Source organism: Phocoena phocoena, chromosome 6 (genome assembly GCF_963924675.1).
Source record: "Phocoena phocoena chromosome 6, mPhoPho1.1, whole genome shotgun sequence".
NCBI lineage: Eukaryota > Metazoa > Chordata > Mammalia > Artiodactyla > Phocoenidae > Phocoena > Phocoena phocoena.
Window position 1 is genome coordinate 16,285,205 of NC_089224.1, and position 22,912 is coordinate 16,308,116.

At 43.0% G+C, this 22,912-nt stretch overlaps 1 protein-coding gene across 2 annotated transcripts in view; it reads right to left on the reverse strand.

Moving 5' to 3' along the window:
- PIWIL2 (piwi like RNA-mediated gene silencing 2) overlaps positions 1 to 3,720 on the reverse strand; it is an 87,052-nt gene extending 83,332 nt beyond the window's left edge. For both annotated transcript variants that reach the window (XM_065878567.1, XM_065878566.1), the window contains exons 1-5: positions 3,529 to 3,720; positions 1,951 to 2,038; positions 1,666 to 1,804; positions 958 to 1,164; positions 223 to 333 (exon numbers count right to left, since the gene is read on the reverse strand). In XM_065878567.1, coding sequence (XP_065734639.1) covers positions 223 to 333; positions 958 to 1,164; positions 1,666 to 1,804; positions 1,951 to 2,038; positions 3,529 to 3,720 — 737 coding nt within the window. The remainder of the gene's footprint in view (positions 1 to 222; positions 334 to 957; positions 1,165 to 1,665; positions 1,805 to 1,950; positions 2,039 to 3,528) is intronic.
- Between the last annotated feature and the right edge of the window lie 19,192 nt (positions 3,721 to 22,912).

Below are 22,912 nucleotides of genomic sequence, written 5' to 3' on the forward strand. Positions count from 1 at the left end.
AATTGCACCTATTAAGTTAAAATCTGGATTGGTAATATAGCTAAACACACACACAAAAAATGTTAACTTTAAACTTATTGCAAGGATCTGAATACATGAATTACTGTAGGGGGAGCTGCATCAGGAGTTATACACAAAAACAATTCAGTTATTCCTGTGGAACTATTTCATTACTGTTCTCTAAGAAGTGAACAATACAGAGGGGAAAAACGCTGTGAATACCTGAAAGTCACATGATATTGATAAACTGCTTCATTACGACACTGTATTTTGATAAGGTTCAATCCCAAAGATTGAGGTGTTCCTTTTGATCCTCGCTTCACAAAAGGCTCTCTAGAAAATAAAAATAAAAACCAAAAGCACCCACATATGCCAAAAACAAACAAATAATCCATGCCACAAAAATGCAAAGAAAGAAAAGGAAAGGAAAGATAGATTGGGGGAAGTAGTACTTCACACTTTGCTTACAGGTACACAGACCAAGAATCAAGACATACAAAAGAAGCTTTGAAAGCCAGAAGGTAAATTCTTAGCAATCTCTAATTAGAGAAGCAAGGTCACCCTATTTGTCCTAGTAATATCACTAGAATAACTAGGCCAGCTAACTAAGAACATAAGAATTAGTTCTATAGAGAAAAATGAACTGCTGCAATGTATTTCCTAGATAATTTCCTTATCTTCAACATGACAAAGAATTATCTATGTCTGAATTTGGAAGGAAATGAAAAGCCATGAGTAGACTCTAGATAAATACATACTATCATCACTAACCCCATTTCACCTCATCAGGAATTGCCCCACCTCTCTGTCATTCTCCCCACTGGCAAAAAACAAAACAACCCTGTAGTACCTACCACCCAAGGAGGACTTCAGACACAACAGAACAGAGTTTGCAATACTATGCGAAGGCCTCCTCCACATCATCACCAAGCAGGGATGGCAGCACTCCTGACTTACTTCTCCTTGTGTTCTGCAGTCCCAAGTGGTGGGCGATCCAGAGAATGCAGTGGGGCCAGGGGCAGAGGTGGCGGAGATGACAGCTGGGCAGGATCCTGAGAATTCAGGCTGAGAGCACCGGGAGCCTTGTATACTCCTCTGCCTATACCACCAGCTGCTCTTCCCATCGGTAATAAAAAGGCATCCAAATTCCCTCTTCCAAGCGTTCTGAAATGTTGAAAAGAGGCAAATCAGAACTTTCTCAATCATGCTTCTATCTGTGCCCTATCTAAATGAGTCCCCCAAATCTATATTCTCTTCCTGGAGGAGTCAGCAAAAGAGACCCAAGCATTGGGATTCTCTCCAAATCCAATATGCTAACATGACTTATTCATCAATTGTTATTAATATTGACTCTCAGGGCCAACTTCCACAGCAGAAATTGAGATGGAAGTTTGACCCACCTGGGTTAAAGAACCACTACCACCAGGCTGAATTCTTAAGTGGGCAAACAGGGTGGTGAACTGTGCAGTGGAGTACTGCTTTTACCCTCGTCCAAAGACTGACTGCATCAGTAGCTGCTGACTACTCTTGGAAAATACCCATTCTTACCATGAAGCCATGCATTGTTTCTTTGTGAGACAATACAACCCACTTTAGAGTTTCTCTCTGGACTTACAGATATTTCATCTGAATTTGATGGCTACCCAAGAAGGCAACTTTACCCACCTACTCCAACCAACGGAGGCCTCTGCCATCTTGCTATCTCCAGATGCCAACACTGAAGGATCCAGAAAAGTGGGATGGGGTTCTTTTTTGTCCTTGCGTGCCATACTGGTAGACAAGCCTCGACCTAAAATGCCTCTACCTAAACGGAAGAGTCAAACCCCAGCTGTAACCGTGAGCTGAACATTTTATAAAGTACAGTAATTTTTCTGAAGATAAACTGTGTGAATTTAAGAACAAAGCAATCATATATAACACCACGTTTTCTCAAGTTAGTCTTCCACATACCTAAAGGAGGCATTTCCTGTTCCACAGGGGTCCGGGACACTGTTTCAAGGCCCAGTCCTCGGAACATTGAGACCAAACCCCTAGATTCCTACAGAAAGTCAAAGAATAAAGTTATTCTAAGATGTAGTTTAAAACCTCAGAAACACTGTTGGTTTTCTTCAAGTCTTGGTAAATAATAAAAATCATCCACTTCAAATTCTATAAATGTTACAAGAATAAAAATACCTTACAAAAATTGTTTAAATCCTTATGGTCTTAAAAAAAAACACTTCTGTCGGACTTCCCTGGTGGCACAGTGGTTAAGAATCCACCTGCCAATGCAGGGGACACGGGTTCGATCCCTGGTCCGGGAAGATCCCACATACCGTAGAGCAACTAAGCCCGTGCGCCACAACTACTGAGCCTGTGCTCCAGAGCCCACGAGCCACAACTACTGAAGCCCACACATCTAGAGCCTGTGATCCGCAACAAAAGAAGCCACCGCAATGAGAAGCCCACGCACCACAACAAAGAGCAGCCCTCGCTCGCCGCAAAGAGAAAACTCGTGCACAGCAACGAAGACCCAACGCAGCCAAAAATAAATAAATTTATGTAAAACAAAAAACAAAACACTTATGTCATATTAGGTTTTCAAGCATAAACAGTTACAGTTCATGATTTGATATACAGTATAACAAACGCAACAGAATTATTTTTCTAGTTCATTTCCTGTACACCTAAGGTAAGAGAGAACAAGTGTACTGGCTAATAAATTTTCCCAAAAAATGGATCATTTAAGGGTATCAGAATTTTGGGTTTTTTTTAAATAACCTCAACAAAACTTGCTACTGTTTTCCTGTAGCAGTCTTGGAAGTTTACTACTGTTACACCAATTAGAGTTGCCACATACAGACTCAAGCAATCCATTTGAGTAAAAATACAGGATTACTGTCAATTATGTTTCTTCTTACAGAACGTTACATCTGACATTGTCAACCTACTTAAAATTGTCATAACTGCACTATTAGATTCTTCCTGTATTTGCTAACTCTTTATTCTTTGAGATTAATTATAGACAAATACCATTCTTAAAATTACTATATAATTAGGAGATTAAGAATGCATGTCCATGCAAGTATACACACAGCACTAACAATAGCTGAAGATCCTCTTTTTCTTTAAGATTCAGGCAAAGAGCCTTCTGAAAGAAACCATTCTTAACAATTATGACCTTAGAGGCAAGAGTGGCTGCTAATACCATAGAGTCAAACCCAGAGTGGAAATCTAAACACTCACAAAAAAAGAAAAGACTGTACCTTTAAACCTATCATTTATGTATGCATATATTTATATTTATAGAAGCTAGAGAACTAAGGCATTTACCCAGGTCCATCTAACATTCATTACGAGGCCCTTTTTCTAGACTTTCAACTCAAGAATTTGAAATATATTCCAAGAGGCAACCACCTTGTTCAAGGGAAAAAAAAACAAACCCTTGCTTTCATATAGGGCTTCCCAGTTTCCTAAGTACCTTGAAATCCCTTATTTGCCCTGATGATAAGCTGTGTGCTGCTACTATGTATGCAGACACGGTCTTACCTTTTGCACTGGCCCACTCTGTGGGCCTGGCTCCTCTCGCTTTTCAAATACATGGCCTCTGCCTGCAGGTCCTGCCCTGCCCAGAGCTGGGTCCAAAGGTTTTGGAGCCTGTTGCCAAGAGCCCGGCATCCGAACAGACTGAGATGGGTGCACAGGAGACGGGCCCCTGAAGGGTGGTCGGACAGGATCCATCGCAAGGCTGCAGAGGACACAGGTGTCTGTTCTGGTTAATTATCTGCCATCATTTTATAATTTAAATGATTCCCAATTGTTTTCCTTCTCCTTCAAGACAGACCCACAAAGCATTAAGAAAAAAAAAAACAGCTACTTTGGATCAGACCAGTGATACAACCAGCCTCCTATGTTATGTTCACTTCAAAAGCTTCTGTTTAGCACAGAATATTCTAAACACTCTCCATCAGCAATCTCTTAAAGGCCAAGCCCTCCTGGAATTTACTTATATTTTCTACCCAAACGGCCTCTTAGAGAACTCAGTCCTGTAAGTTAACTACCAGTTGTAGAGGGAAACACTCTTTATGTATGGGCCTGATTTTGCTTTATAAGTAAGTTTATAGTTAACATAGCCATATCATAAAATTTTTTGTCCATAAATATTTATGGGTTTTGCTTCGTTTTGGGTCACTCTTTCTTCTACCAGAGTCCTAATATTTTTCCAGTCTATTTTCACATTAAACTTTTCCATCTCCTCCTTGGTTCCTTAGCTGCTTCTCTGAATCTTTATCCAATTCCTTTCTATAAAACTCTTCTTTCAAACTCTACCAGAACTGAGGTCTCCAGGGTACAGACCCTTTCTGGTTTGAGCCTATGATTCCTGCTGAGTCTGACAGGTGACACTTAACACTTCCCCCCACCCCGCAAGGTAACCAGGGATGATGCTCTTCTCGCCCCTCAAGTCTCAGACTCACTAAGCTTCTTCAAAATCACTTTATAATCTGTAGACTTCAGGACTCCTTCTTTCAGGGGCTCCCTTCATTGTCTGGACTCACCCCTGCTCCCTGAAGAATCTTTTGTAACCAACAAGTAAGCCTCTTCTTAACTTCTGCAAACGTGTCGTAAGTATTAGCTACAGAGAAATCAGGCCATGCATATAAAGACAAGACTGGGGGCTTCCCTGGTGGTGCAGTGGTTGAGAGTCTGCCTGCCGATGCAGGGGACACAAGTTCGTGCCCCGGTCCGGGAAGATCCCACATGCCGCTGAGCGGCTGGGCCCGTGTGCTCCGCAGCGGGAGAGGCCACAACAGTGAGAGGCCCGCGTACCGCAAAAAAAAAAAAAAAAAAAAAAAGACAAGACTGACATACAATTCCTAAGTCAACTATAGGTGAAGGCGGTTCAGGATCTGGCAAAAAAATTTTAAATAAATTATTATCTTTTACACTAAAATGGGAGGATATGCCTCCCTTACTCAAAGGCTACTACAGTTCTCCCCTTTAATTGTTTAAACTCCTTTTCAGTTAGCTCGGCCTCTTCACTCACAACTTCTCACCACCACTGGAAGAAACCAGAACATTCAGTAGCCTAACTGGTACACACTGAGAGGCACTATAACACCTACCAATTACTGGATTTCTGAAATCCTCTTCTTTCTCCACCCCTCCCTCACCTCCACCATCACTTCTACAGATTCAGGCCCTCCCTTAATGTGGATTTTCTCATTTGATTAGTTAGCAGGTGGCTGGCTGACTATAAGGTACAAGCCGGGAGAGTCCAAGGACAGGCAGGTCCCAGGACCGGTGAGGCCTACGTTCCCCACCCCTCCAAGTGCGAGCTCTGGGCTGGGGCATATGACTGGGCCTAACCAGAAAAGAGGTTCCTGAAGGCAAATACTACATCCCTTCCACCCTGGAGAAAGCATCATTCCCCAAACCAAAACTCCCCTGGGGGTCCTGCCCACCCCTTGCGTGCGAGTAACACTCACGCCCGCCCAGACCCCTCTCCCCATCAGAGTCCCCTCCCTCCCCAGGCACCACCTTCCCACCTCTCCCAGGTCCTGCATTCGTCCTACCCCCCCCCGACCCCCCAGCCTCAAATAACAACTCCCCGCCCCCGCCCCCGGCCCAGGCTCCACCCAGGGGCCCACAGGCCCTCGCGGCTCCCCAGGGATACGGGGTGAGAGAACAGGGGAGGGTCCGAGTGGGCCGGAGGGGCCCCCGTTCACCAGCAAGAGCTTGAGCGAAAGCGCACCTGGCCTGTAGCAGAGCGACCTTGGCCCCCCCGGCCTTCCACACCTGCGTCCCCTCCTCTCACCAGCGTTCGAGCACTCGCGTACCTCAGCGAGTCCTCAAGCTAACCCCGGGTTCAACGCTCGCGCAGCGCCACGGTCCCACATGCTCCAGACCCCAAGTTCCCGTCTTCTCGCGGTGCCTCCGAGGCTGAACCCATTGGCCAAACGAAGTGCCACTCACAAGAACCAGCGGTCTCATTGGCTCTTCTGCAAAGAGTGCCTCCCTCTCCCGTTCCAGCAGCTTCTTTCACTATAGCACTAGGTTCGTCCGAAAGGGGTGCTCTAAGTGGGGGTCCAGAAGTTAGGAGTGAACCTAAGCGTTAAAATGTGTTACGTTTTTAAGATCCTGACTCCCATGCCGTTGGCAACTCCTGTAAACAGAGTTAGCTTACACGCTCATGAAGAGATTGACTTGCCCCATCCTTCCCAGTTAGAGGATATAAGGATGTGGGTGATGAATAGGAAAGAGCTTGAGTTGACATTCAAACACCTAATTATGTGACCTCTAAGCCTCACTGTACTTATATATAAAACTGGAAGAAAATCATCCATTCATAGGATTGTATGGAAATGTATATACGTTAATGAGATGATGCGTGTAAAATACCTGGCACAAGGAGAAGATTGCCTGCAATAAATTTTGCCTATCATTATTATTTATTAATACCTGAATCTGTGAGCCAAGAAGAGCTTTCTTCAAACTATGTAAAAGCATTGGTGGTTAACTCTGCAGCAACAGTATAATTTCCAAATAAATAAAGATTTCTCTCCCTCTCCAATCATTTTGGCAAATGACTGCACCCCTCTCCAACCCCAAGTTTTCTGAGGTGGTTGGGGTCCAGCTTCCAGAGACCTTGGCTGATGTTGTAAAGACATGTAAATACTCTATATGGAATAGGGCTAGACATGGCTTTTCCAAGCCTCAGATATCTCATACCTCGTTTTAATCCATACATTCAAGGACTCTCCTCTCCTTCCCAAAACAGAATAGCTTGAAAATTTTTGGAGCAGGAGAATTTCCAAAGCGGGAATCTAATTGGTGGGATACCACTTCCCTCTTTGTAGATGTTATTTGTTTAACACTATATGTGAGTTCTTCTACCTCACAGCCTTCCTACTTTACAATGTTACAATGTTATGTTATAATAACATGTATACTGAATTCTCTTGTTCATGCCAACATTTAGTAGCAAGTGCACTCAAAAATAGTTATACATGAGGCTTCCCTGGTGGTGCAGTGGTTGAGAGTCCGCCTGCCGATGCAGGGGACACAGGTTCGTGCCCCGGTCAGGGAAGATCCCACATGCCATGGAGCGGCTGGGCCCGTGAGCGTGAGCCATGGCCGCTGAGCCTGCGCATCCAGAGCCTGTGCTCCGCAATGGGAGAGACCACAACAGTGAGAGGCCCGCGTAGCAAAAAAAAAAAAGAGTAGACAGGATATAGAAATACCCTGTACAATATTTCTAGCCAACCCACACATAATGAATACTAGTTATTTCACCAAAGGAAAATCCACAGTCTCAGTGTTGACTGGAAATAAAGATAGTTGAAGCTCTCTAAAGAGTGGACATCTGCTTAGAAGCTTTCAAAAGCTAATCAACCTCTCCTGGAGTTTACATTCCCCAACACTTCAGTTGTTAATTAACCATACCTAGGATATTGATTTAAAAGAGCACACACATATTGTACTGTTTAAAGTATTTAAAATTAAATTACAGATGATATAAGATGATATTTTCATAACACCAAATTCTGTCCACTTGGCCTTGCCAGGCTCTAAAATTCAGGGTGAGGATGGCCCTGTCACTGTATACAATCTGGATTTTCCCAGGCAGTCATGACATCAAAGAGTCTGGCCCTTTGTCCCCAGTAAGTGTTTCCATTCTGACCATAAATCCTGATTTGTTGTTGTTATTGTTGTTGAGAAAATAAAGTCACCAGAGCCACAGCAAGACAAATGGCAGAAAATGACATTACCTGTTTGGCCTAGAAACTACAGGGAAGATTTAATTGAAATTGGACGTACATCTATAATACCTCTGGGTTCCAGGCAGAGGTAAACACAGATCCTCCCAGGAGAAATACACCCTCCACCTGGCCCTCAAAGTTCCCACACAGGAACTCGCAAGAAAAAATAAATCACAAAACACATTAGGGTCAATAAAATGGGTGAACTGTTATGATTGTTTGTTGGGTTGTTTTGTTTAAATTAATTTTAAAAACACACATTAGGCTCAATAAGAAGACAAACAATGCAATTTTTTAAATGGGCAACAGATATGAACTGATCTTTCACCAAAGAAGATGTACCAATGGGTAAAAAATCACATGAAAATGTGCTCAACACCGTTAGTCATTCAGGAAATGCAAACAAACAGACAAAAACACAGTAAGATATTTCACAGCCACTAGAATGGCTATAATACATAGGACAGATAATAATTGTGATGGTTACTTTTATGTATCAGTTTGGCCAACAGGTACCCAGATATTTGGTCAGACATTATTCTGTGTGTTTCTTGGAGGGTGTTTTGGATGAAATTAACATTTGAATTGGGAGATGGGGTAAAACAGACTGCCCTCTCTAATGTGGATGGCCTCATCCAATCAATTGAAGGCCTAACTAGGACAAGAAGGCTTACCCGCGCTGGATTAAGAGAGAATTTTTCTCACCTGACTGCCATTGAACTGAAACATCAGCTTTTTCCTGCCTTCTGACTCAAACTAAAGCATTGGCTCTTCTGGGTCTTAAGTCTGCAAGCCTTCAGATTGGAACACCACCATTGGCTCTCCCAGTTTTCAGGCCTTTGGATTTGGACTAGAACTACACCATTGGCTCTCCTGCAACTCCACTGAAGATCTTGGGATTCGTCAACCTCCATAATCACATATTATAATTCCTTAGTAGAAAGTGTATGTATATATAAATATAAATATAAATAAATATATATATATATATACATATAAGCTCCTAATGGTTCTGTTTCACTGGAGAACCCTGACTAATACAGACTGTGGTACCATGAAGTAGGGTGCTGTTGTAAAAAATACATAAAAATATGGAAGTGGTTTTGGAGCTGGGTGATGGGTATAATTGGAAGACTTTTGAGGTACATGCTAGAAAAAGCCTAGATTTCCTTGAAGGGACTGTTGGTAGAAATATGGATGTTAAAGGTGCTTCTGGTGAGGTCTCAGACAGAAATGAGGAACATGTTATTGGAAACTGGAAGAAAGGTGATCCTTGTTATAAACTGGGAAAGAACTGGCTGAATTGTAGTCTTGTGCTTTGTGGAAGGTAGAACTCCCAAGCAATGAACTTGGATATGTAGCTGAGGAGATATCTAAGCAAACTGTTGAGGCGTGACCTGGCCTCTCCTTCCTGCTTACAGTAAAACGTAAGAGGAGAAAGATAAATTGAAAGAAAGATTAAGCAAAAAAGAATCAGAGTTTGAAGATTTGGGAAGTTCTCAGCCTATCTGTAGTGCAAAAAAAAGTGAGAAAGCTTGTTCTGGAGAGAACACCCAAGGGTGCGGCTAGACAATCACTCTACTAGGAGATTATCCATGGTTAACTCTGGAGCTGATCAGCCATCTCAGCAGAAGCTAGAAGCAAAAACAGGATTATGTTGAACATCAGCAGAAACACTGCCAGTTTGGACCAAAGGGAAGAGAGACTGGATGAAATAAAGGAAGGCTTTCTAAAGGATGGCTTTTGGACTTCTGGAATTCTACAGGACAGGACAATAGAGCGATTCAACATGCTTAATCCTTTAAGAAAAGGGAAGAATAACCCCAAAGGTGATTCAGCCATCACCAGTGCTGCCACTGTCACCACAAGCCTATGTGACAAAGCTATTTCCTCTTCATAGCTTCACATCTGGAGAGGAATATTGCTTCAGGATGAATCATACCTCAAGTCTCACCAATATCTGATTTAGATGATGTCTAGATGAGATTTTGGGCTTGGAATTAATGCTGGAGTAGGTTAAAACTTTTGGAGCTATTGAGATGGGGTGAATGTATTTTGAATGTGAGAAGGACGTGAATTTGGCGGGACCAGAGGGCAGGATGTTACGAACTGAATTTTGTCCCCCCAAGAGTCATATGTTGAAACCTAACCCCCAGCGTCACTGTATTTGGAGCAGGGCCTCTGGGGAGGTAATTAAGGTTAAATGAAGTAATAAGGGTAGGGCCCAACTCATAGCACTGGTGTCCTTAGAATAAGAGACACCAGAGATCTCTCTTTTCTTTCCCTGTGAGCAAAGAGGAAAGGCCACGTGAAAACACAATACAACAAGAAGGTGGCTGTCTACAAGTCAGGAAGAGAGCCCTCACCAGAAACCAAGTTTGCCAGCGCCTTGGTCATGGACTTCTAGCCTCCAGAACTGTGAGAAAATAAATGTCTGTCATTTAAGCCACCTTGTCTGCAGTATTTTGTAATGGCAGCCCTAGATGACTAATGGAATAATAAAGTCAGCAAGGATGTTGTGCTGTAAGTGCCTGACATTAAGCTTTTTTTTCATTGTAATTCAAGTGCCTGGTATTAAGCTTCTCATTGCCAAGACACCCGTTTCAAAGACGTCCATCTCAAATAAACATGCTGCCATCTAAATAACTAGATAAGGAACCAGGACACCTCCACCCAAGAAGTTCCCCTTTTAGAAAGCCCTGGGTGACACTGACCTCTTGAGTGCTCCTGCTTTTTCCTCCCCGTGCCCTAATTCCTGCTCTTGGGATTCATTCATTCATTCATTTATTTTGGGTGGCGGGGCCTGCAGGTTTTATTTCTTGACTGGTCCACGGGATGGTAGGCAGTTGCACTACAGCCCACCTCTCAGGCCACCTCACTGGGCCCCTGGCTCTTGGCTGTGTCTGCCTTCTTCTGCATGTAACTGGACAGTCATTATTCTGTCTACATTCCATTCAGGCTCTGAGAGTAAAGGAAAGGAGTGCGATATTATTTTTATAAGCCAAAATTGTAACTGGAGATTTTTTTATACTTCACTGAACATGTTTGTGGCAGAGAATTTATTTCACTTTATTCCACTTCACACATGAGAAATGGGGTCCAGTTCCTAACCTCCTATCATGTTGATGTCCTTACTAAAAGTCAGCTTCCCTTCTGATTTCAGTTTGTCATGAATATTACCTGACACTCATCAATTGACGAAAATCACAAATTCCACTCTCTACAGCTGGCAGGAAAGGAATTAGCAACATTTCCTGGAATACACCCAAATTTGCTGGAAAAAAAAATTTGTCAGTGTGATCCCAGGTCCTGAAATTTCTTCCATTGCGACTAATGGAAAGTTTAAGGGACCTGAGAGATGGAAAAGTCTTCAGTTATCATCTAACCTAACCCTTAATATAATGGATGAAGGTGCTGAGACCCTGATACATAGTTTCTCCAACACTTTATAGGGCTTACTTTGAACTTAAATGTAAACTAAAAAGAGAAGTAAGCCAATATTTACCAAGGAAACAAACAAATGCGATGATGTATTTATGCAGGCATCATTTTTTTTTTTTTTTTTTGCGGTACGCGGGCCTCTCACTGTTGTGGCCTCTCCCGTTGCGGAGCACAGGCTCCGGACGCGCAGCCTCAGCGGCCATGGCTCATGGGCCCAGCCGCTCCGCGGCATGTGGGATTTTCCCGAACCGGGGCACGAACCCGTGTCCCCTGCATCGGCAGGCGGACTCTCAACCACTGTTGCCACCAGGGAAGCCCATATGCAGGCATCATCTTAAAGTATGATTCTCAACAAAGCAAACAAACACCCCCATCAGCAGAGCTTGGGGAAACACAAGGAAAGGAGGAGGTGACCTGGGACCTCCCCTGGCCAAACAGTATGCCAAGAATTTACTAATTTGCATATAATATGACAGCATTGCCATCAAGCTAGACGTAAGTTTTCAGATCACTAGATAGTCTCTGAAATGAGCCAGTTTATCATGTATCATTCCATTTGCCTCAATAGCTTCTCCAGTTACATTTGCTACCATGAGGATGTTACTACTATCCCCCAATACTACTACTATTGGCTGCCTTTTTGGCCAAGAGAAGTTCCATACTGTTAACCTATGTTAAAGACAGATGGAACGGTGCAAAACAAACAAACGGCCTGAACTGAGATGTGCCAGTATGTTAAATAACAATGAATTTGACCCTGTATGGGAGTCAGCCAAAGGAGGCAAACATAGGGAAATGGTTTCATACAAAACTGTGGTTGGCAGCATAGATTCCCAGGGAAGGTTAAGCCTTGACTGTGCCACTTATTAGACCAGCATGACCTTAGGCAAGTCATAAATCTGTTGTTTCAAAATTTTGTATATTGATTATATATTACTTTCATAGTAAGGAATAATTAAATGTGTTAACTGAAAAAAAAAAGATTTACTCTCTCAGCAGCAATATGCAATGCATATTTGAATACATATTGAATATGCAATACTGTATTTTTAACTATAGTTGCTATGCTGTACATTACATCCTCAGGACTTTTTATTTTATAACTGGACGTTTATACCTTTTGACCCCGTTCAATCATTTCTCCTACCTCCCTGCCCCCAACCTCTGGCAACCACCAATCTGTTCTTTTTATCTATGTGCTTGTTTTTTTGTTTTTATTTGTTTGTCTTTTTAAATACCACATATAAGTGAAATCATACAGTATTCGTCTTTGACTTATTTCACTTAGCATAATGTCCTCAAGGTCCAACCATGTCACAAATGGCAAGATTTCATCCTTTCTTATGAATGAGTAATATTCCATTGTGTGTGTGTGTGTGTGTGTGTATCACATTTTCTTTATCCATTCATCCATCAGTAGATACTTAGGTTGTTTCCATATCTTGGCTATTTAAATAATGCTGCAATGAACATGGGGGTGCATTCATCTTTTGGAGTTAGCATTTTTGTTTTCTTTGGATAAATACCCAGAAATCAAATTGCTGGATTATATGGTTGTTCTATTTTTAAATTTTTTTTAAAGAAATAAAATACATATCTATCCAATCAGTAGAGGGAAAAAATAATAAAATGAGAAAAACACAATCAATCCAAATAAAAAAGGCAAGAAAGAAGAAAAATAAGTCACAGAAAAATCTGGACAAAGAGAAAGCACAAAATAAGTGGTAGAAATAAATCTAACAGTGTTAATAATTACAATAAACATAAGTGGGCTGAACTTTCTAGGTAAAAGGCAAAGATTACCAAACTAGATTTAAAAACAAAATCCACCTATATGGTGTTTAAAAGAAAAAGATAGACATAAAACATAATAATAGAGAAAGACTGCAAGTCAAATGGTTAAAAGGAACGGAGCAGGCAAGGAAGGAAGGGAGGAAGGAAGGAAGGAAGGGAGGGAGGGAGGAAGGAAAGAAGGAAGGGAGGAAGTGCAAGTCACCATGACTTTGGTGAACAGTTCTTCTTTGCTACGAGCCAACTGGCATTCATTCACCCAATGGAATGACTGAGCAATGGCCAGGGGAATGATGGTGAGATCTGATGGGTGTTTTGTGTAGAAGGGACAGGAGCAAGGACCAAGCCCTGTTGTTTCCAACAGGCTCTCAGCTGAGATTAAAGAGAACGGTGATTAAATCAAGGTCCAATCATCTTGCAGGGAATGGCCAACTCAGCAGTCAGGTCAACTTAAAGGGCTTGCCACAGTTGGAGAGAACCAGGGTGTCTTCTTTTTTGAGGAAGCTCCGGAGGCAATTCTCCAGAGACAAATCATTAATGTCCCTCCCTGTCCCATGCCCCCATCCCGGGGACCAAAGTGGTCCTCCCTGGTACCTAAGTCAGTACTCTCCTTTCACTGGGTCCCATTCCAATAAATTTACCATTTGTCACACCTAGACCTTTTGTTCAGAAGGATCAGGTAAAAGAGGGACAAGTGTATTTTTAAAAAAATTTAATCAGTTGTGCTTCTAGTGTCTAATTTTTTACAGCAACTCAGGACAAAAGAAATATCTCAAAATTCCATTTATTAAGTTGTCAGATCCAAATATCTTAACACATATTTATGTTGTCACAGTTTTGTAGCCATATGAAAAAGAATACATATAAATATACGTTTATTCTATTTTAAAGAACAGTAGTCTCCCCTTATCCACAGTTTCACTTTCTACAATTTCAGTTACCCTCTGGCAACTGCTGTCTCAAAATGTTAAACAGAAAATTCCAGAAATAAACAATTCATAAGTTTTAAATTGTGCACCATTAAATGAATAGTATGATGAAACCTCACACCACCCCGCTCTGTTCTACCCAGGATGTGAATCATCCCTTTGTCCAGCATATTCATGCTATATACACTGCCTGTTAGTATAGGAAAAAACATAGTATATATAAAGTTGAGTACTATCTTAGATTTCCGGCATCCACTTGGAACATGTCCCCCGAGGATAAGGGAGACTACTGCAATCGTATTTACTTCCCTGGGACGTGCTGGGTGCCATACAACTTCTCAAACCTTGGACTCAGATTGGGCACTACCATAGTCATTTCCTGTACCACACTGATATTCTTGCAGTATTTGCTTTTTATCACACCAACCGCAGAAAACCCAACTTTGCAAAGATATGACATTATCAAAAGGAAGACAATCTAACGTTGCAGTCATGATCTACCTTGTACTAGTAATTTGCGTAGTTTCCGACAGATGATGAGTATCACTGTGTTTCCCTTGCACTTTTAAAATACAGTTGACCCTTGAACAACACGTGGGGCATTCGAAAATCTGCGTGTAATTTATAGTCAGTCTTCTCTATACGTGATTCATCTGTACCCAAGGTTCCATATCCACGGAGCCAACCAACCACAGATTGTGTAGTACCATAGCATTACTATTGAAAAAAACCCACGTACACGTGGACCGGTGCGGTTCAAGGCCATTTATTCAAGGGTCAACTGTATTCTATGGTGCTCCGTGGGCTTGCTGCCGAGGCGCCCTGGGGTGTCTCAGAACACAGTTTAGGAACTGTGGGTCTAGTACAGAATTATTATTCAGTTTGGGGGACAAAATTCTTGGGGGAAAAAATTCAAAATCAGATTGTCACACTTGATACTACTCCGTAGTTTGAATGTCCGCAAACCGCACAGAGAGTTAATATTTTTTTAAAAACTTAGCATTAAGTTTGAAATCCCTAGGTCTTTCTTTTGGCTGGGCAGCTACTAGAGGGGGAAGCAATCAGGCCTGCTGGGGTTGCCATTAGGTGAAAGAAAGAAACATTGGACATAGAAGGGAATCCCAATTTCTCAAAATAGGTCTACATAACACTCCACCTTTTCATCCTGATTAGTACCCAGGGAGTGGTCAAGAACGAAAGATCACTTTCTAAGAATAGTCATAGTTAGTGGCCATGCTGCCTTGTTAACACACACGGATCAGGCAGAGGTGATAGACATAGGGTCAAAAATCCCTTTGAGTTGATTTTTGAGGAGGCTCTTCCAATGCTTAACAAGCCCAGATGCCTGTGGAGGGTGGCCTGTGCAGAAAGTCCATCAAATACCGTGACTGGCTTGAGAGTCCATTGCAATCAAAGATGCATCGGCATCAGACTGCAAACGTCTGGAAAGCCAGAAATGTAGCAAAGATTAGTTTCAAGGACCACAGTGGTCTGGGCAGAGCCAGCTGACTGTACTGAGACAGCAACACTGCAACCTGAAAGACTGTCAACAGTGGTGAGCCCCAGGAGTGGGGCACAGGTTCGATGGCTTTGCCCCGTGCAACGGGCCTCCCTCACCGAGACCAACAGTTCAACTTTTATTAGGACGTGCGGGCCCAGCACGCCGTGGTAGTGTGTGCACCTAAACATAGAGTCATTTGCCTGGTGCCCAGTCTACGGTGGTGGGTATGTTACATGTCTGGTTCAGTGACCGGTCCAGGCAGCAAAGATGGCTGCCTGGGCAGTGCAGGCTCAATCCACAGCTTGATTCCAGCCGGTCTCATCAGAGAATGGGTCCTCACCACGGGAACCTATAGGAGTCACCCAGATGGTTCCGTTAGCAGCCGTGATTTTTTTCCATAGTTGATGGCCCCAAAGAGGGAAATCTTTAATCTGCCACTCTGTAGTTTTCCAAGTGGCAGACCAAATGGCTAGGACACTGTCAACAGCCCAAACAAGAGTTAGCAAAAATATAACAAGCTTCATCAAGGAGTATTGGCTGGAGCCGTGAGGACAGCTTTGAGTTCTGCCTACGGAGCAGAGAGACCACATCTGTTTTCTGTTCCAAGTAGATGGCGCGGATGCTGAACAGCTACAGCGTGGTGTCTACCCAGTGGACACCATGGGTCTTAGTTTAGCCGAACCATCAGCGAACCAGGCCCAGGCATTTAGAAGAACCACTGTGGAATGAAAGCCCCATTGAGCAAGTGACTTTGCTTCAGGCTGTGGAATGGAGGATAACATGTCCCCCAAAGGGATGGCTGTCTGTTTGTCATGTAAAGCTGAAAACGCCACCGGGGCCAGGCCAGCTGGAGACCTAAATACACCGTTTCCATCTGACAAGGGAGGTTTATCGGGCCCTCCCCACACTGTTAGTTATTGAGTCCCAGTTACCCTACCCCTCAAAATATCAGTCACAAGGCCTCTATGTGTGTTTAACACTCTCGGGTGTTCACTTTTGACAAGAACCCAAGAGCAAGGTAAGAGATGCTTTTCAAAAGAGGTGTACCTCTTAGCATCATTAGGGAGGCAACAAACCCCATCAATGGATGCCCCCCAGGGGAGGCTGCCTCTCAAATGTTCTGATCAGAAAAATGATCAATCAGAAAGATTTTTAGCTCAAAGGGATCATAGGGGGCTTCCCTGGTGGCGCAGTGGTTGAGAGTCTGCCTGCCAATGCAGGGGACACAGGTTCGAGCCCTGGTCTGGGAGGATCCCACATGCTGTGGAGCAACTGGGCCCGTGAGCCACAACTACTGAGCCTGCGCATCTGGAGCTTGTGCTCCGCAACGAGAGGCCGTGACAGTGAGAGGCCCGCGCACCGCGATGAGGAGTGGCCCCGCTCGCCGCAGCTAGAGAAAGCCCTCGCACAGAAACGAAGACCCAATGCAGCCAAAATAAATAAATTAATAAATTAATTTAAAAAACCAAAAAGGGATCATAGGATTGTGGGGTCTCAAAGGCACTAGCACCTCTCTACATGCAGCAACTCCCCACAGGTATCATCCCTTCTGGCGTTTATGAGAATTCACGGAATGTTCATGGAAAACACCAATGCCAATTACACACCCAGCAGTGGAAGCCACGAGGACAGTCCACTGAATTGGCCCAAAGCCCTGCCCACAAGGTTGGCCAGCTCCTTTCTTGTCCCTGGAAAAGTGAGGGCCATTCTTCCCTTGGGAGGAAGCCTGGAAGACTTCAAAAGTCTTTTTTGCACTTGCTCAGAAATGCAGTTATCAATACTTTAGCACACACAGCCTTCACACAATAGCAGTCATTCCTTCATTCTTTCAACTAACATTTGTTTGGTGTCTATTATGTACAAGGCACTATTTTAAGTTCTGGAGACACAGTAATGAACAAAACAGTCTCTCATAGCTTATGCTCTAATGGGAATATCAGACAAAAAAAAAGGAAATAGATATTATGTCAGATGGTGACAAATGCTATGGAGAAAAAGAGCAAGGAAAGGGGCAGAAGGAGTATCAGAAGTGGAACTTTCCTAATTTAAGCAGGATGGTCAGGGAGAGTCTCAGAGACTTGAAGGGAATGAGGAAACAAGACATGAATGTTTCTGGGGAAAGTGGGTTCTAGGCAGGGGGAAAATAATGCAAAACCCCTGAAGCTGGAGCCTGCCTACTCTTTTACATAAGAAATGGACGGAGTGGAATGACCCAGAAGAGCTGGACACGAGGTCACAGGGATCATAGGAGGATCCCATGAGGTCTTGTAGCTTGAACAGACTTGGCTTTTCCTCTGAATGAGATGGGAAGTGGTATAATATGGCACATTTTACCAGGGTGTCTCTGGCTGCTGTGCTGAGAACAGACTGGTGGCATGGGCTGGGGCGGGGCGGGGGGGGCGCGTGGAAGCAGGCAGATCATTTAAGAAGCAATTGTAAAAAAATCCCACAAGAGAGGATGTTAGTTTGGTCAAGGGTAATAATGCTGGATAAGTAGTAAGAAGTGATAACATTTGGGATAGATTTATTTTTTAATGATTATTTTGAAAATATAGCCCACAACACCATTATCATACCAAAAAAACAAACAATAATAATTTAATATCATCAAATATCTAGTCAACATGCCAACATTCCTGATTACCTCATGATTTTTTTAAGAATTTGTTAAAAATATCAAAGATAAACAAAGCCAGGTATTAGTTAAAATGGTGAAAACAGGTTTTACTCAGTAACTACTGACAGTAGGCAAAAAAGTTGAGCTCCATCCTGATTTGCAAAAAGGAATTGTAAAGGGAGAATGGGGACAGGACTCAAGTGAAAAATTACAAAGGGTTGGTCACTGTAAACGTGATTAGGCCAGCAGTGACTGCTGGCGATTATGGAAGTTAGGATTCTATCCTCCCAGAGACTGGGAGCCCTCTCCTTCCGGATAATTACATTTCAAAGGAATGGCTTTCGGGTCCTTAAGACAAGACACTCCACAGTTATAGAAGATACACATCATCTCAAAGGGACAGAGGAAGGATTCACAATTATAAGCCCTTTTTGAGTAAATGCTCTAATAAAGGGAGGCCAGGGGACTCCTGTCAGGTGTTAGCTAAAACAAACAGCAAAGTTTTTTGACAAACAACAAATTTTTTTGACAGCTCTGAGCTTTTCCAAACAGGAACTCAAAACGGGCTGGGTGGTCCCAGAGACATGGCCTTAAACTGCTAGAGGCCATGTTAAAGTTTGGTCGAGACTCTCCTAGTGCAGGGTTTTTTTGTTTGTTTGTTTGTTTGGTTTGGTTTGGCCACACCATGCAGCTTGGAACCCGTGCCCCCTGCAATGGAAGCGCAGTGTCCTAACCACTGGACCACCAGGGAATTCCCAGTGCAGGAGTTTGAATGGAGTCTTCACACTGAGATTCACTGCAGTTCTCAGAATCACTATCCAAATAAGGTTCATACAAATAATGTCATTTGCAGCAACATGGATGGACCTAGAGATTATCATACTCAGTGAAGTAAGTCAGAAAAAGACAAATACCATATATCACTTATATGTGGATCTAAAATATGACACAAATGAACTTATCTACAAAACAGAAACAGACTCACATACAGAACAGGCTTGTGGTTGCCAAGGGAGAGGGTTGGGGCAGGGATAGTTCAGGAGTTTGGGATTAGCAGATGCAAACTATTATATATAAAATGGATAAACAACAAGGTCCTATTGTATAGCACAGGGAACTATGTTCAATATTCTGTAATAAACTGTAATGAGAAAGAATATGAAAAAGAATGTATATATATATATATATATATATATATATGTATAACTGAATCACTTTGCTATATACCAGAAACTAACACAACATTGTAAATCAACTATGCTTCAATCAAATAAATTAAAAAAAATAAAATTAATACAAATAAGGTTCATACATTGCATTGTATGATTGACATTATATCCTAAATCTCTTTTTATCTGTAGATTCCTCCTTCATTCTTCTTTTTTCCCTTACAATTTGTTGAAGAACCTGAGTCATTTGTCCCACAGATTCAAGGCTTTGCTGACGGGACGCTCATGGGTTATTTTAAGATGTTTCTTTGTCCCTGTATTTCCCAAAATTGGTAGTCAGGGGTGAGTTGCCTGCCAGACATGCAAGAAGAGATGAGGGAGTGGCAGTTGGATGTAAGGTTGGGAGAGGGGTCTCAGCTGCAGATAATAAATTGGGAGTCATAAGCATGGAGAGTTTAAAGCCATGATTCTAAGTGAGATGGCTGAGGGAACGAGAGTAGACAGGCAAGAGAAATGCTCTAAGGCCTGATGGGGAGGTACCAGGAAAGGAGATGGAGAGCACATCTAGTGAGACAAGAAGGAACAGTTAGGACAGTGACCCTGAAGCCAAGAAAGGAAGGTATTTAAGGAAGGGAAGAGTGATCAACTATGTCAAATGTGATAATAGATTCAGTAACATAAGGATGGCAAGTTTACTATTGAGTTTGGCACTGGTGACCTTGAGAAGAGCCGTTGGGAGGAGTGGTGAAGGCAGATTGGAATGGGTTCAAGAGAGAATGGATGAGAGGAAGTGGAGATAAACAAAGACAACTCTTTCAAGAAGTTTTGCTGCAGGGCTTCCCTGGTGGTGCAGTGGTTAAGAATCCGCCTGCCAATGCAGGGGACACGGGTTCGAGCCCTGGTCCAGGAAAACTCCACTTACCACGGAGCAACTAAGCCCGTGTGCCACAACTACTGAGCCTGCACTCTAGAGCCCACGAGCCACAACTACTGAGCCTGCATGCCACAACTACTGGAGCCCATGCGCCTAGAGCCCATGCTCCGCAACAAGAGAAGCCACCGCAATGAGAAGCCCGTGCACCACAACAAACAGTAGCCCTCGCTCACCTCAACTAGAGAGAGCCCGTGCGCAGCAACGAAGACCCAATGCAGCCAAAAATAAATAAATGTATTAAAAAAAAAAGTTTTGCTGCAAACGGAAGCAGAGAAAAGAGGTGATAAATGGAGATTAATGCAACCTCAAAGGAAAATTTATTTTCAAGATGGATCCCTAAGAGCCTATTTGGATCGTGTGACACTGACCTACTAGAGGGAAATAGATGTGTGTGTAGGGGGTTGCTGGAACACTAACCTTTGAGTAGGTAAGAGGGATGGAATCTAGCTAGGCTCCTGTGAAGGGTCTGATCTCCGGGAGGAGGACAGACAGTTCACCCATAGTAACAGGCCAGACGGTGCACCTGGACACAGCTGCAAACAGACTGACAGATACAGTAGTGGGAACACGTGGTGTTCTGACTGCTTCTGTTTTCTTACTGCGATAAGAAGCAGGGTCACCAGCTGAGAGTGGGGTGTTGGAGGTTTGAGAACACAGTACTCTCTGGGGAGTGCGAGGAGTAAATGGACAAGGAAAATGTGCTAGATTATTGGTCTTGAAGTGAGATGACTCAGCATGGTGTCAGGTGCTTCTCCAGCCAGGTTTAAGCCCTCAGGAGAGATGCAGAGTAGGCAGAGATTTAGATTTACCCAGAAGTGGGCTTTTGTCCTATGAGTAAACAGGAGAGAGGGGCAAGGACACTGAGAGTGTATGCAAGGAAGTGGTTATAACAACGGCACACTATATCTGTGCCGGCAGTTGAGGGTTTGCTTACACCAGTGATGAAAATTGGAAGCTCTTCTGTGTCACAGTTGAGACCAGTAGATGTTCAGTTATTCTTAAAGTAAGTGAAATAGATGTGCCAGAGGCTGCTGGTTGATCCTTAGTATCCAGTTTCCTTCTTTCATGATAACGAATCTTGATTTTTAGGAGGGTACCTGCTCATTCCAGATCAAGACCACATTTCTCAGCCTCCTTGGAGGCTGAGGCTATGTCACTGCTTTCTGGACAATGGTGCGTACAATCATCCCTCCATATCCCAGGGGAATTGGCTCCAGGACCCCCTGCTGACATCTAAATCCATGGATGCTCAATTCCCTTACAGTCAGCTCAAGTCCCTTCCATATCGCCACCTAACTGGACCCATACAGTTCAAACCTGTGTTGTTCAAGGGTCAACTGTAATCATAAACGTTATGGGACAGCTCTTAGGTGTCTTCCTTAAAGAAGTTATAATATTGAATACATGCCCTGTCATTTGGCAAGGGGTGGGGGGATGGGGAAATATGTAAACCTTTCATTCATCTGGCTGCCAGGGGTGGGGATGCAATGAACAGAGGTCTGGTTTCAATTTAGAAGTTGAGGCTGAGCCACACCCTAGACACCATGGGAAGGTAAGCTGGAAAGAGCGGAGACCCTTGGGGCTCTGTAGAGCAGAGCTGCCATACCACTTCAGACTGTGCACCTTTAGATTTTTATGAGAGACAAAAGTCTATTTGGTTAAGCCACTGTTATTTTGGGGCTCTATTTCTCTTAGCTGAACCTAATCTTAACTGATATTTTGGGGAAAATTTTTAATACAAGAAATGTATCTACTTTAGGGCTTCCCTGGTGGCACAGTGGTTGAGAGTCCGCCTGCCCATGCAGGGTATGCGGGTTCGTGCCCCGGTCCGGGAAGATCCCACATGCCGCGGAGCAGCTAGGCCCGTGAGCCATGGCCGCTGAGCCTGCGCGTCCGGAGCCTGTGCTCCGCAACGGGAGAGACCACAACAGTGAGAGGCCCGCGTACCGCGTACCGCGTACCGTGTACCGCAAAAAAAAAAAAAAAAAAAAAGAAATGTATCTATTTTAAATATTTTAACTTAACACTTATAAATGGACATTCATCCCCTTTTGGTGTAGGGACAAGTCCTTTTCTTTGAGTATGGGTCCACTGATTAGCATTCCATGAAAATTACACACACCTACAATGCACTGCTAAGATCACCAGTTTTGATATCTCCAAAAGCAGAATGTGAAGTCAAAGCACTAGACACCTGGTGGGGAAATGTGAATGCAGAATTACTTTAGATAATTATGATTGCCCCCGTCTTTACGTTTATCTTGCCTAAACTTAATTCAATGGTAGTATATAGTGACTCACGTTTATTCTTTCCAATGCATTTACCTTGGTTTACACAGAAATAAGAACTTTATTTTAGCACTTATATTTCATCAGTTTATATATTTAAATTATGTACTTACCTTATTTTCATCAGAAATACTTCCTTCTAATCCTCATATTTTATTAGTTTATACCATGTTTAACTGAATTATGTAAGTACAATAGTGAACACAACTGGCAAAAGCAAACTTGGGAAAAACACAACTGACTTTTGGAAAGCATATAACCCAACCGTGGGGGCAGCGTGTTCTTTACACATCAACCCCCTTTGATGTCTGACAGAGGGAAGAGAGAAAACATTAGTTATCTACCCTGAGGGTCAGCTGAGTACAGGTCAGGTCTCTACTCAGCATCTTTTTACATTTATATAGTTCAAAACCAGAATCTTGATTAATACATTAACTTTACAAATGCACAAGCAACTCTTACACACTGTTGATGGGCATGTGGACAGGTGCAAACATTCTGG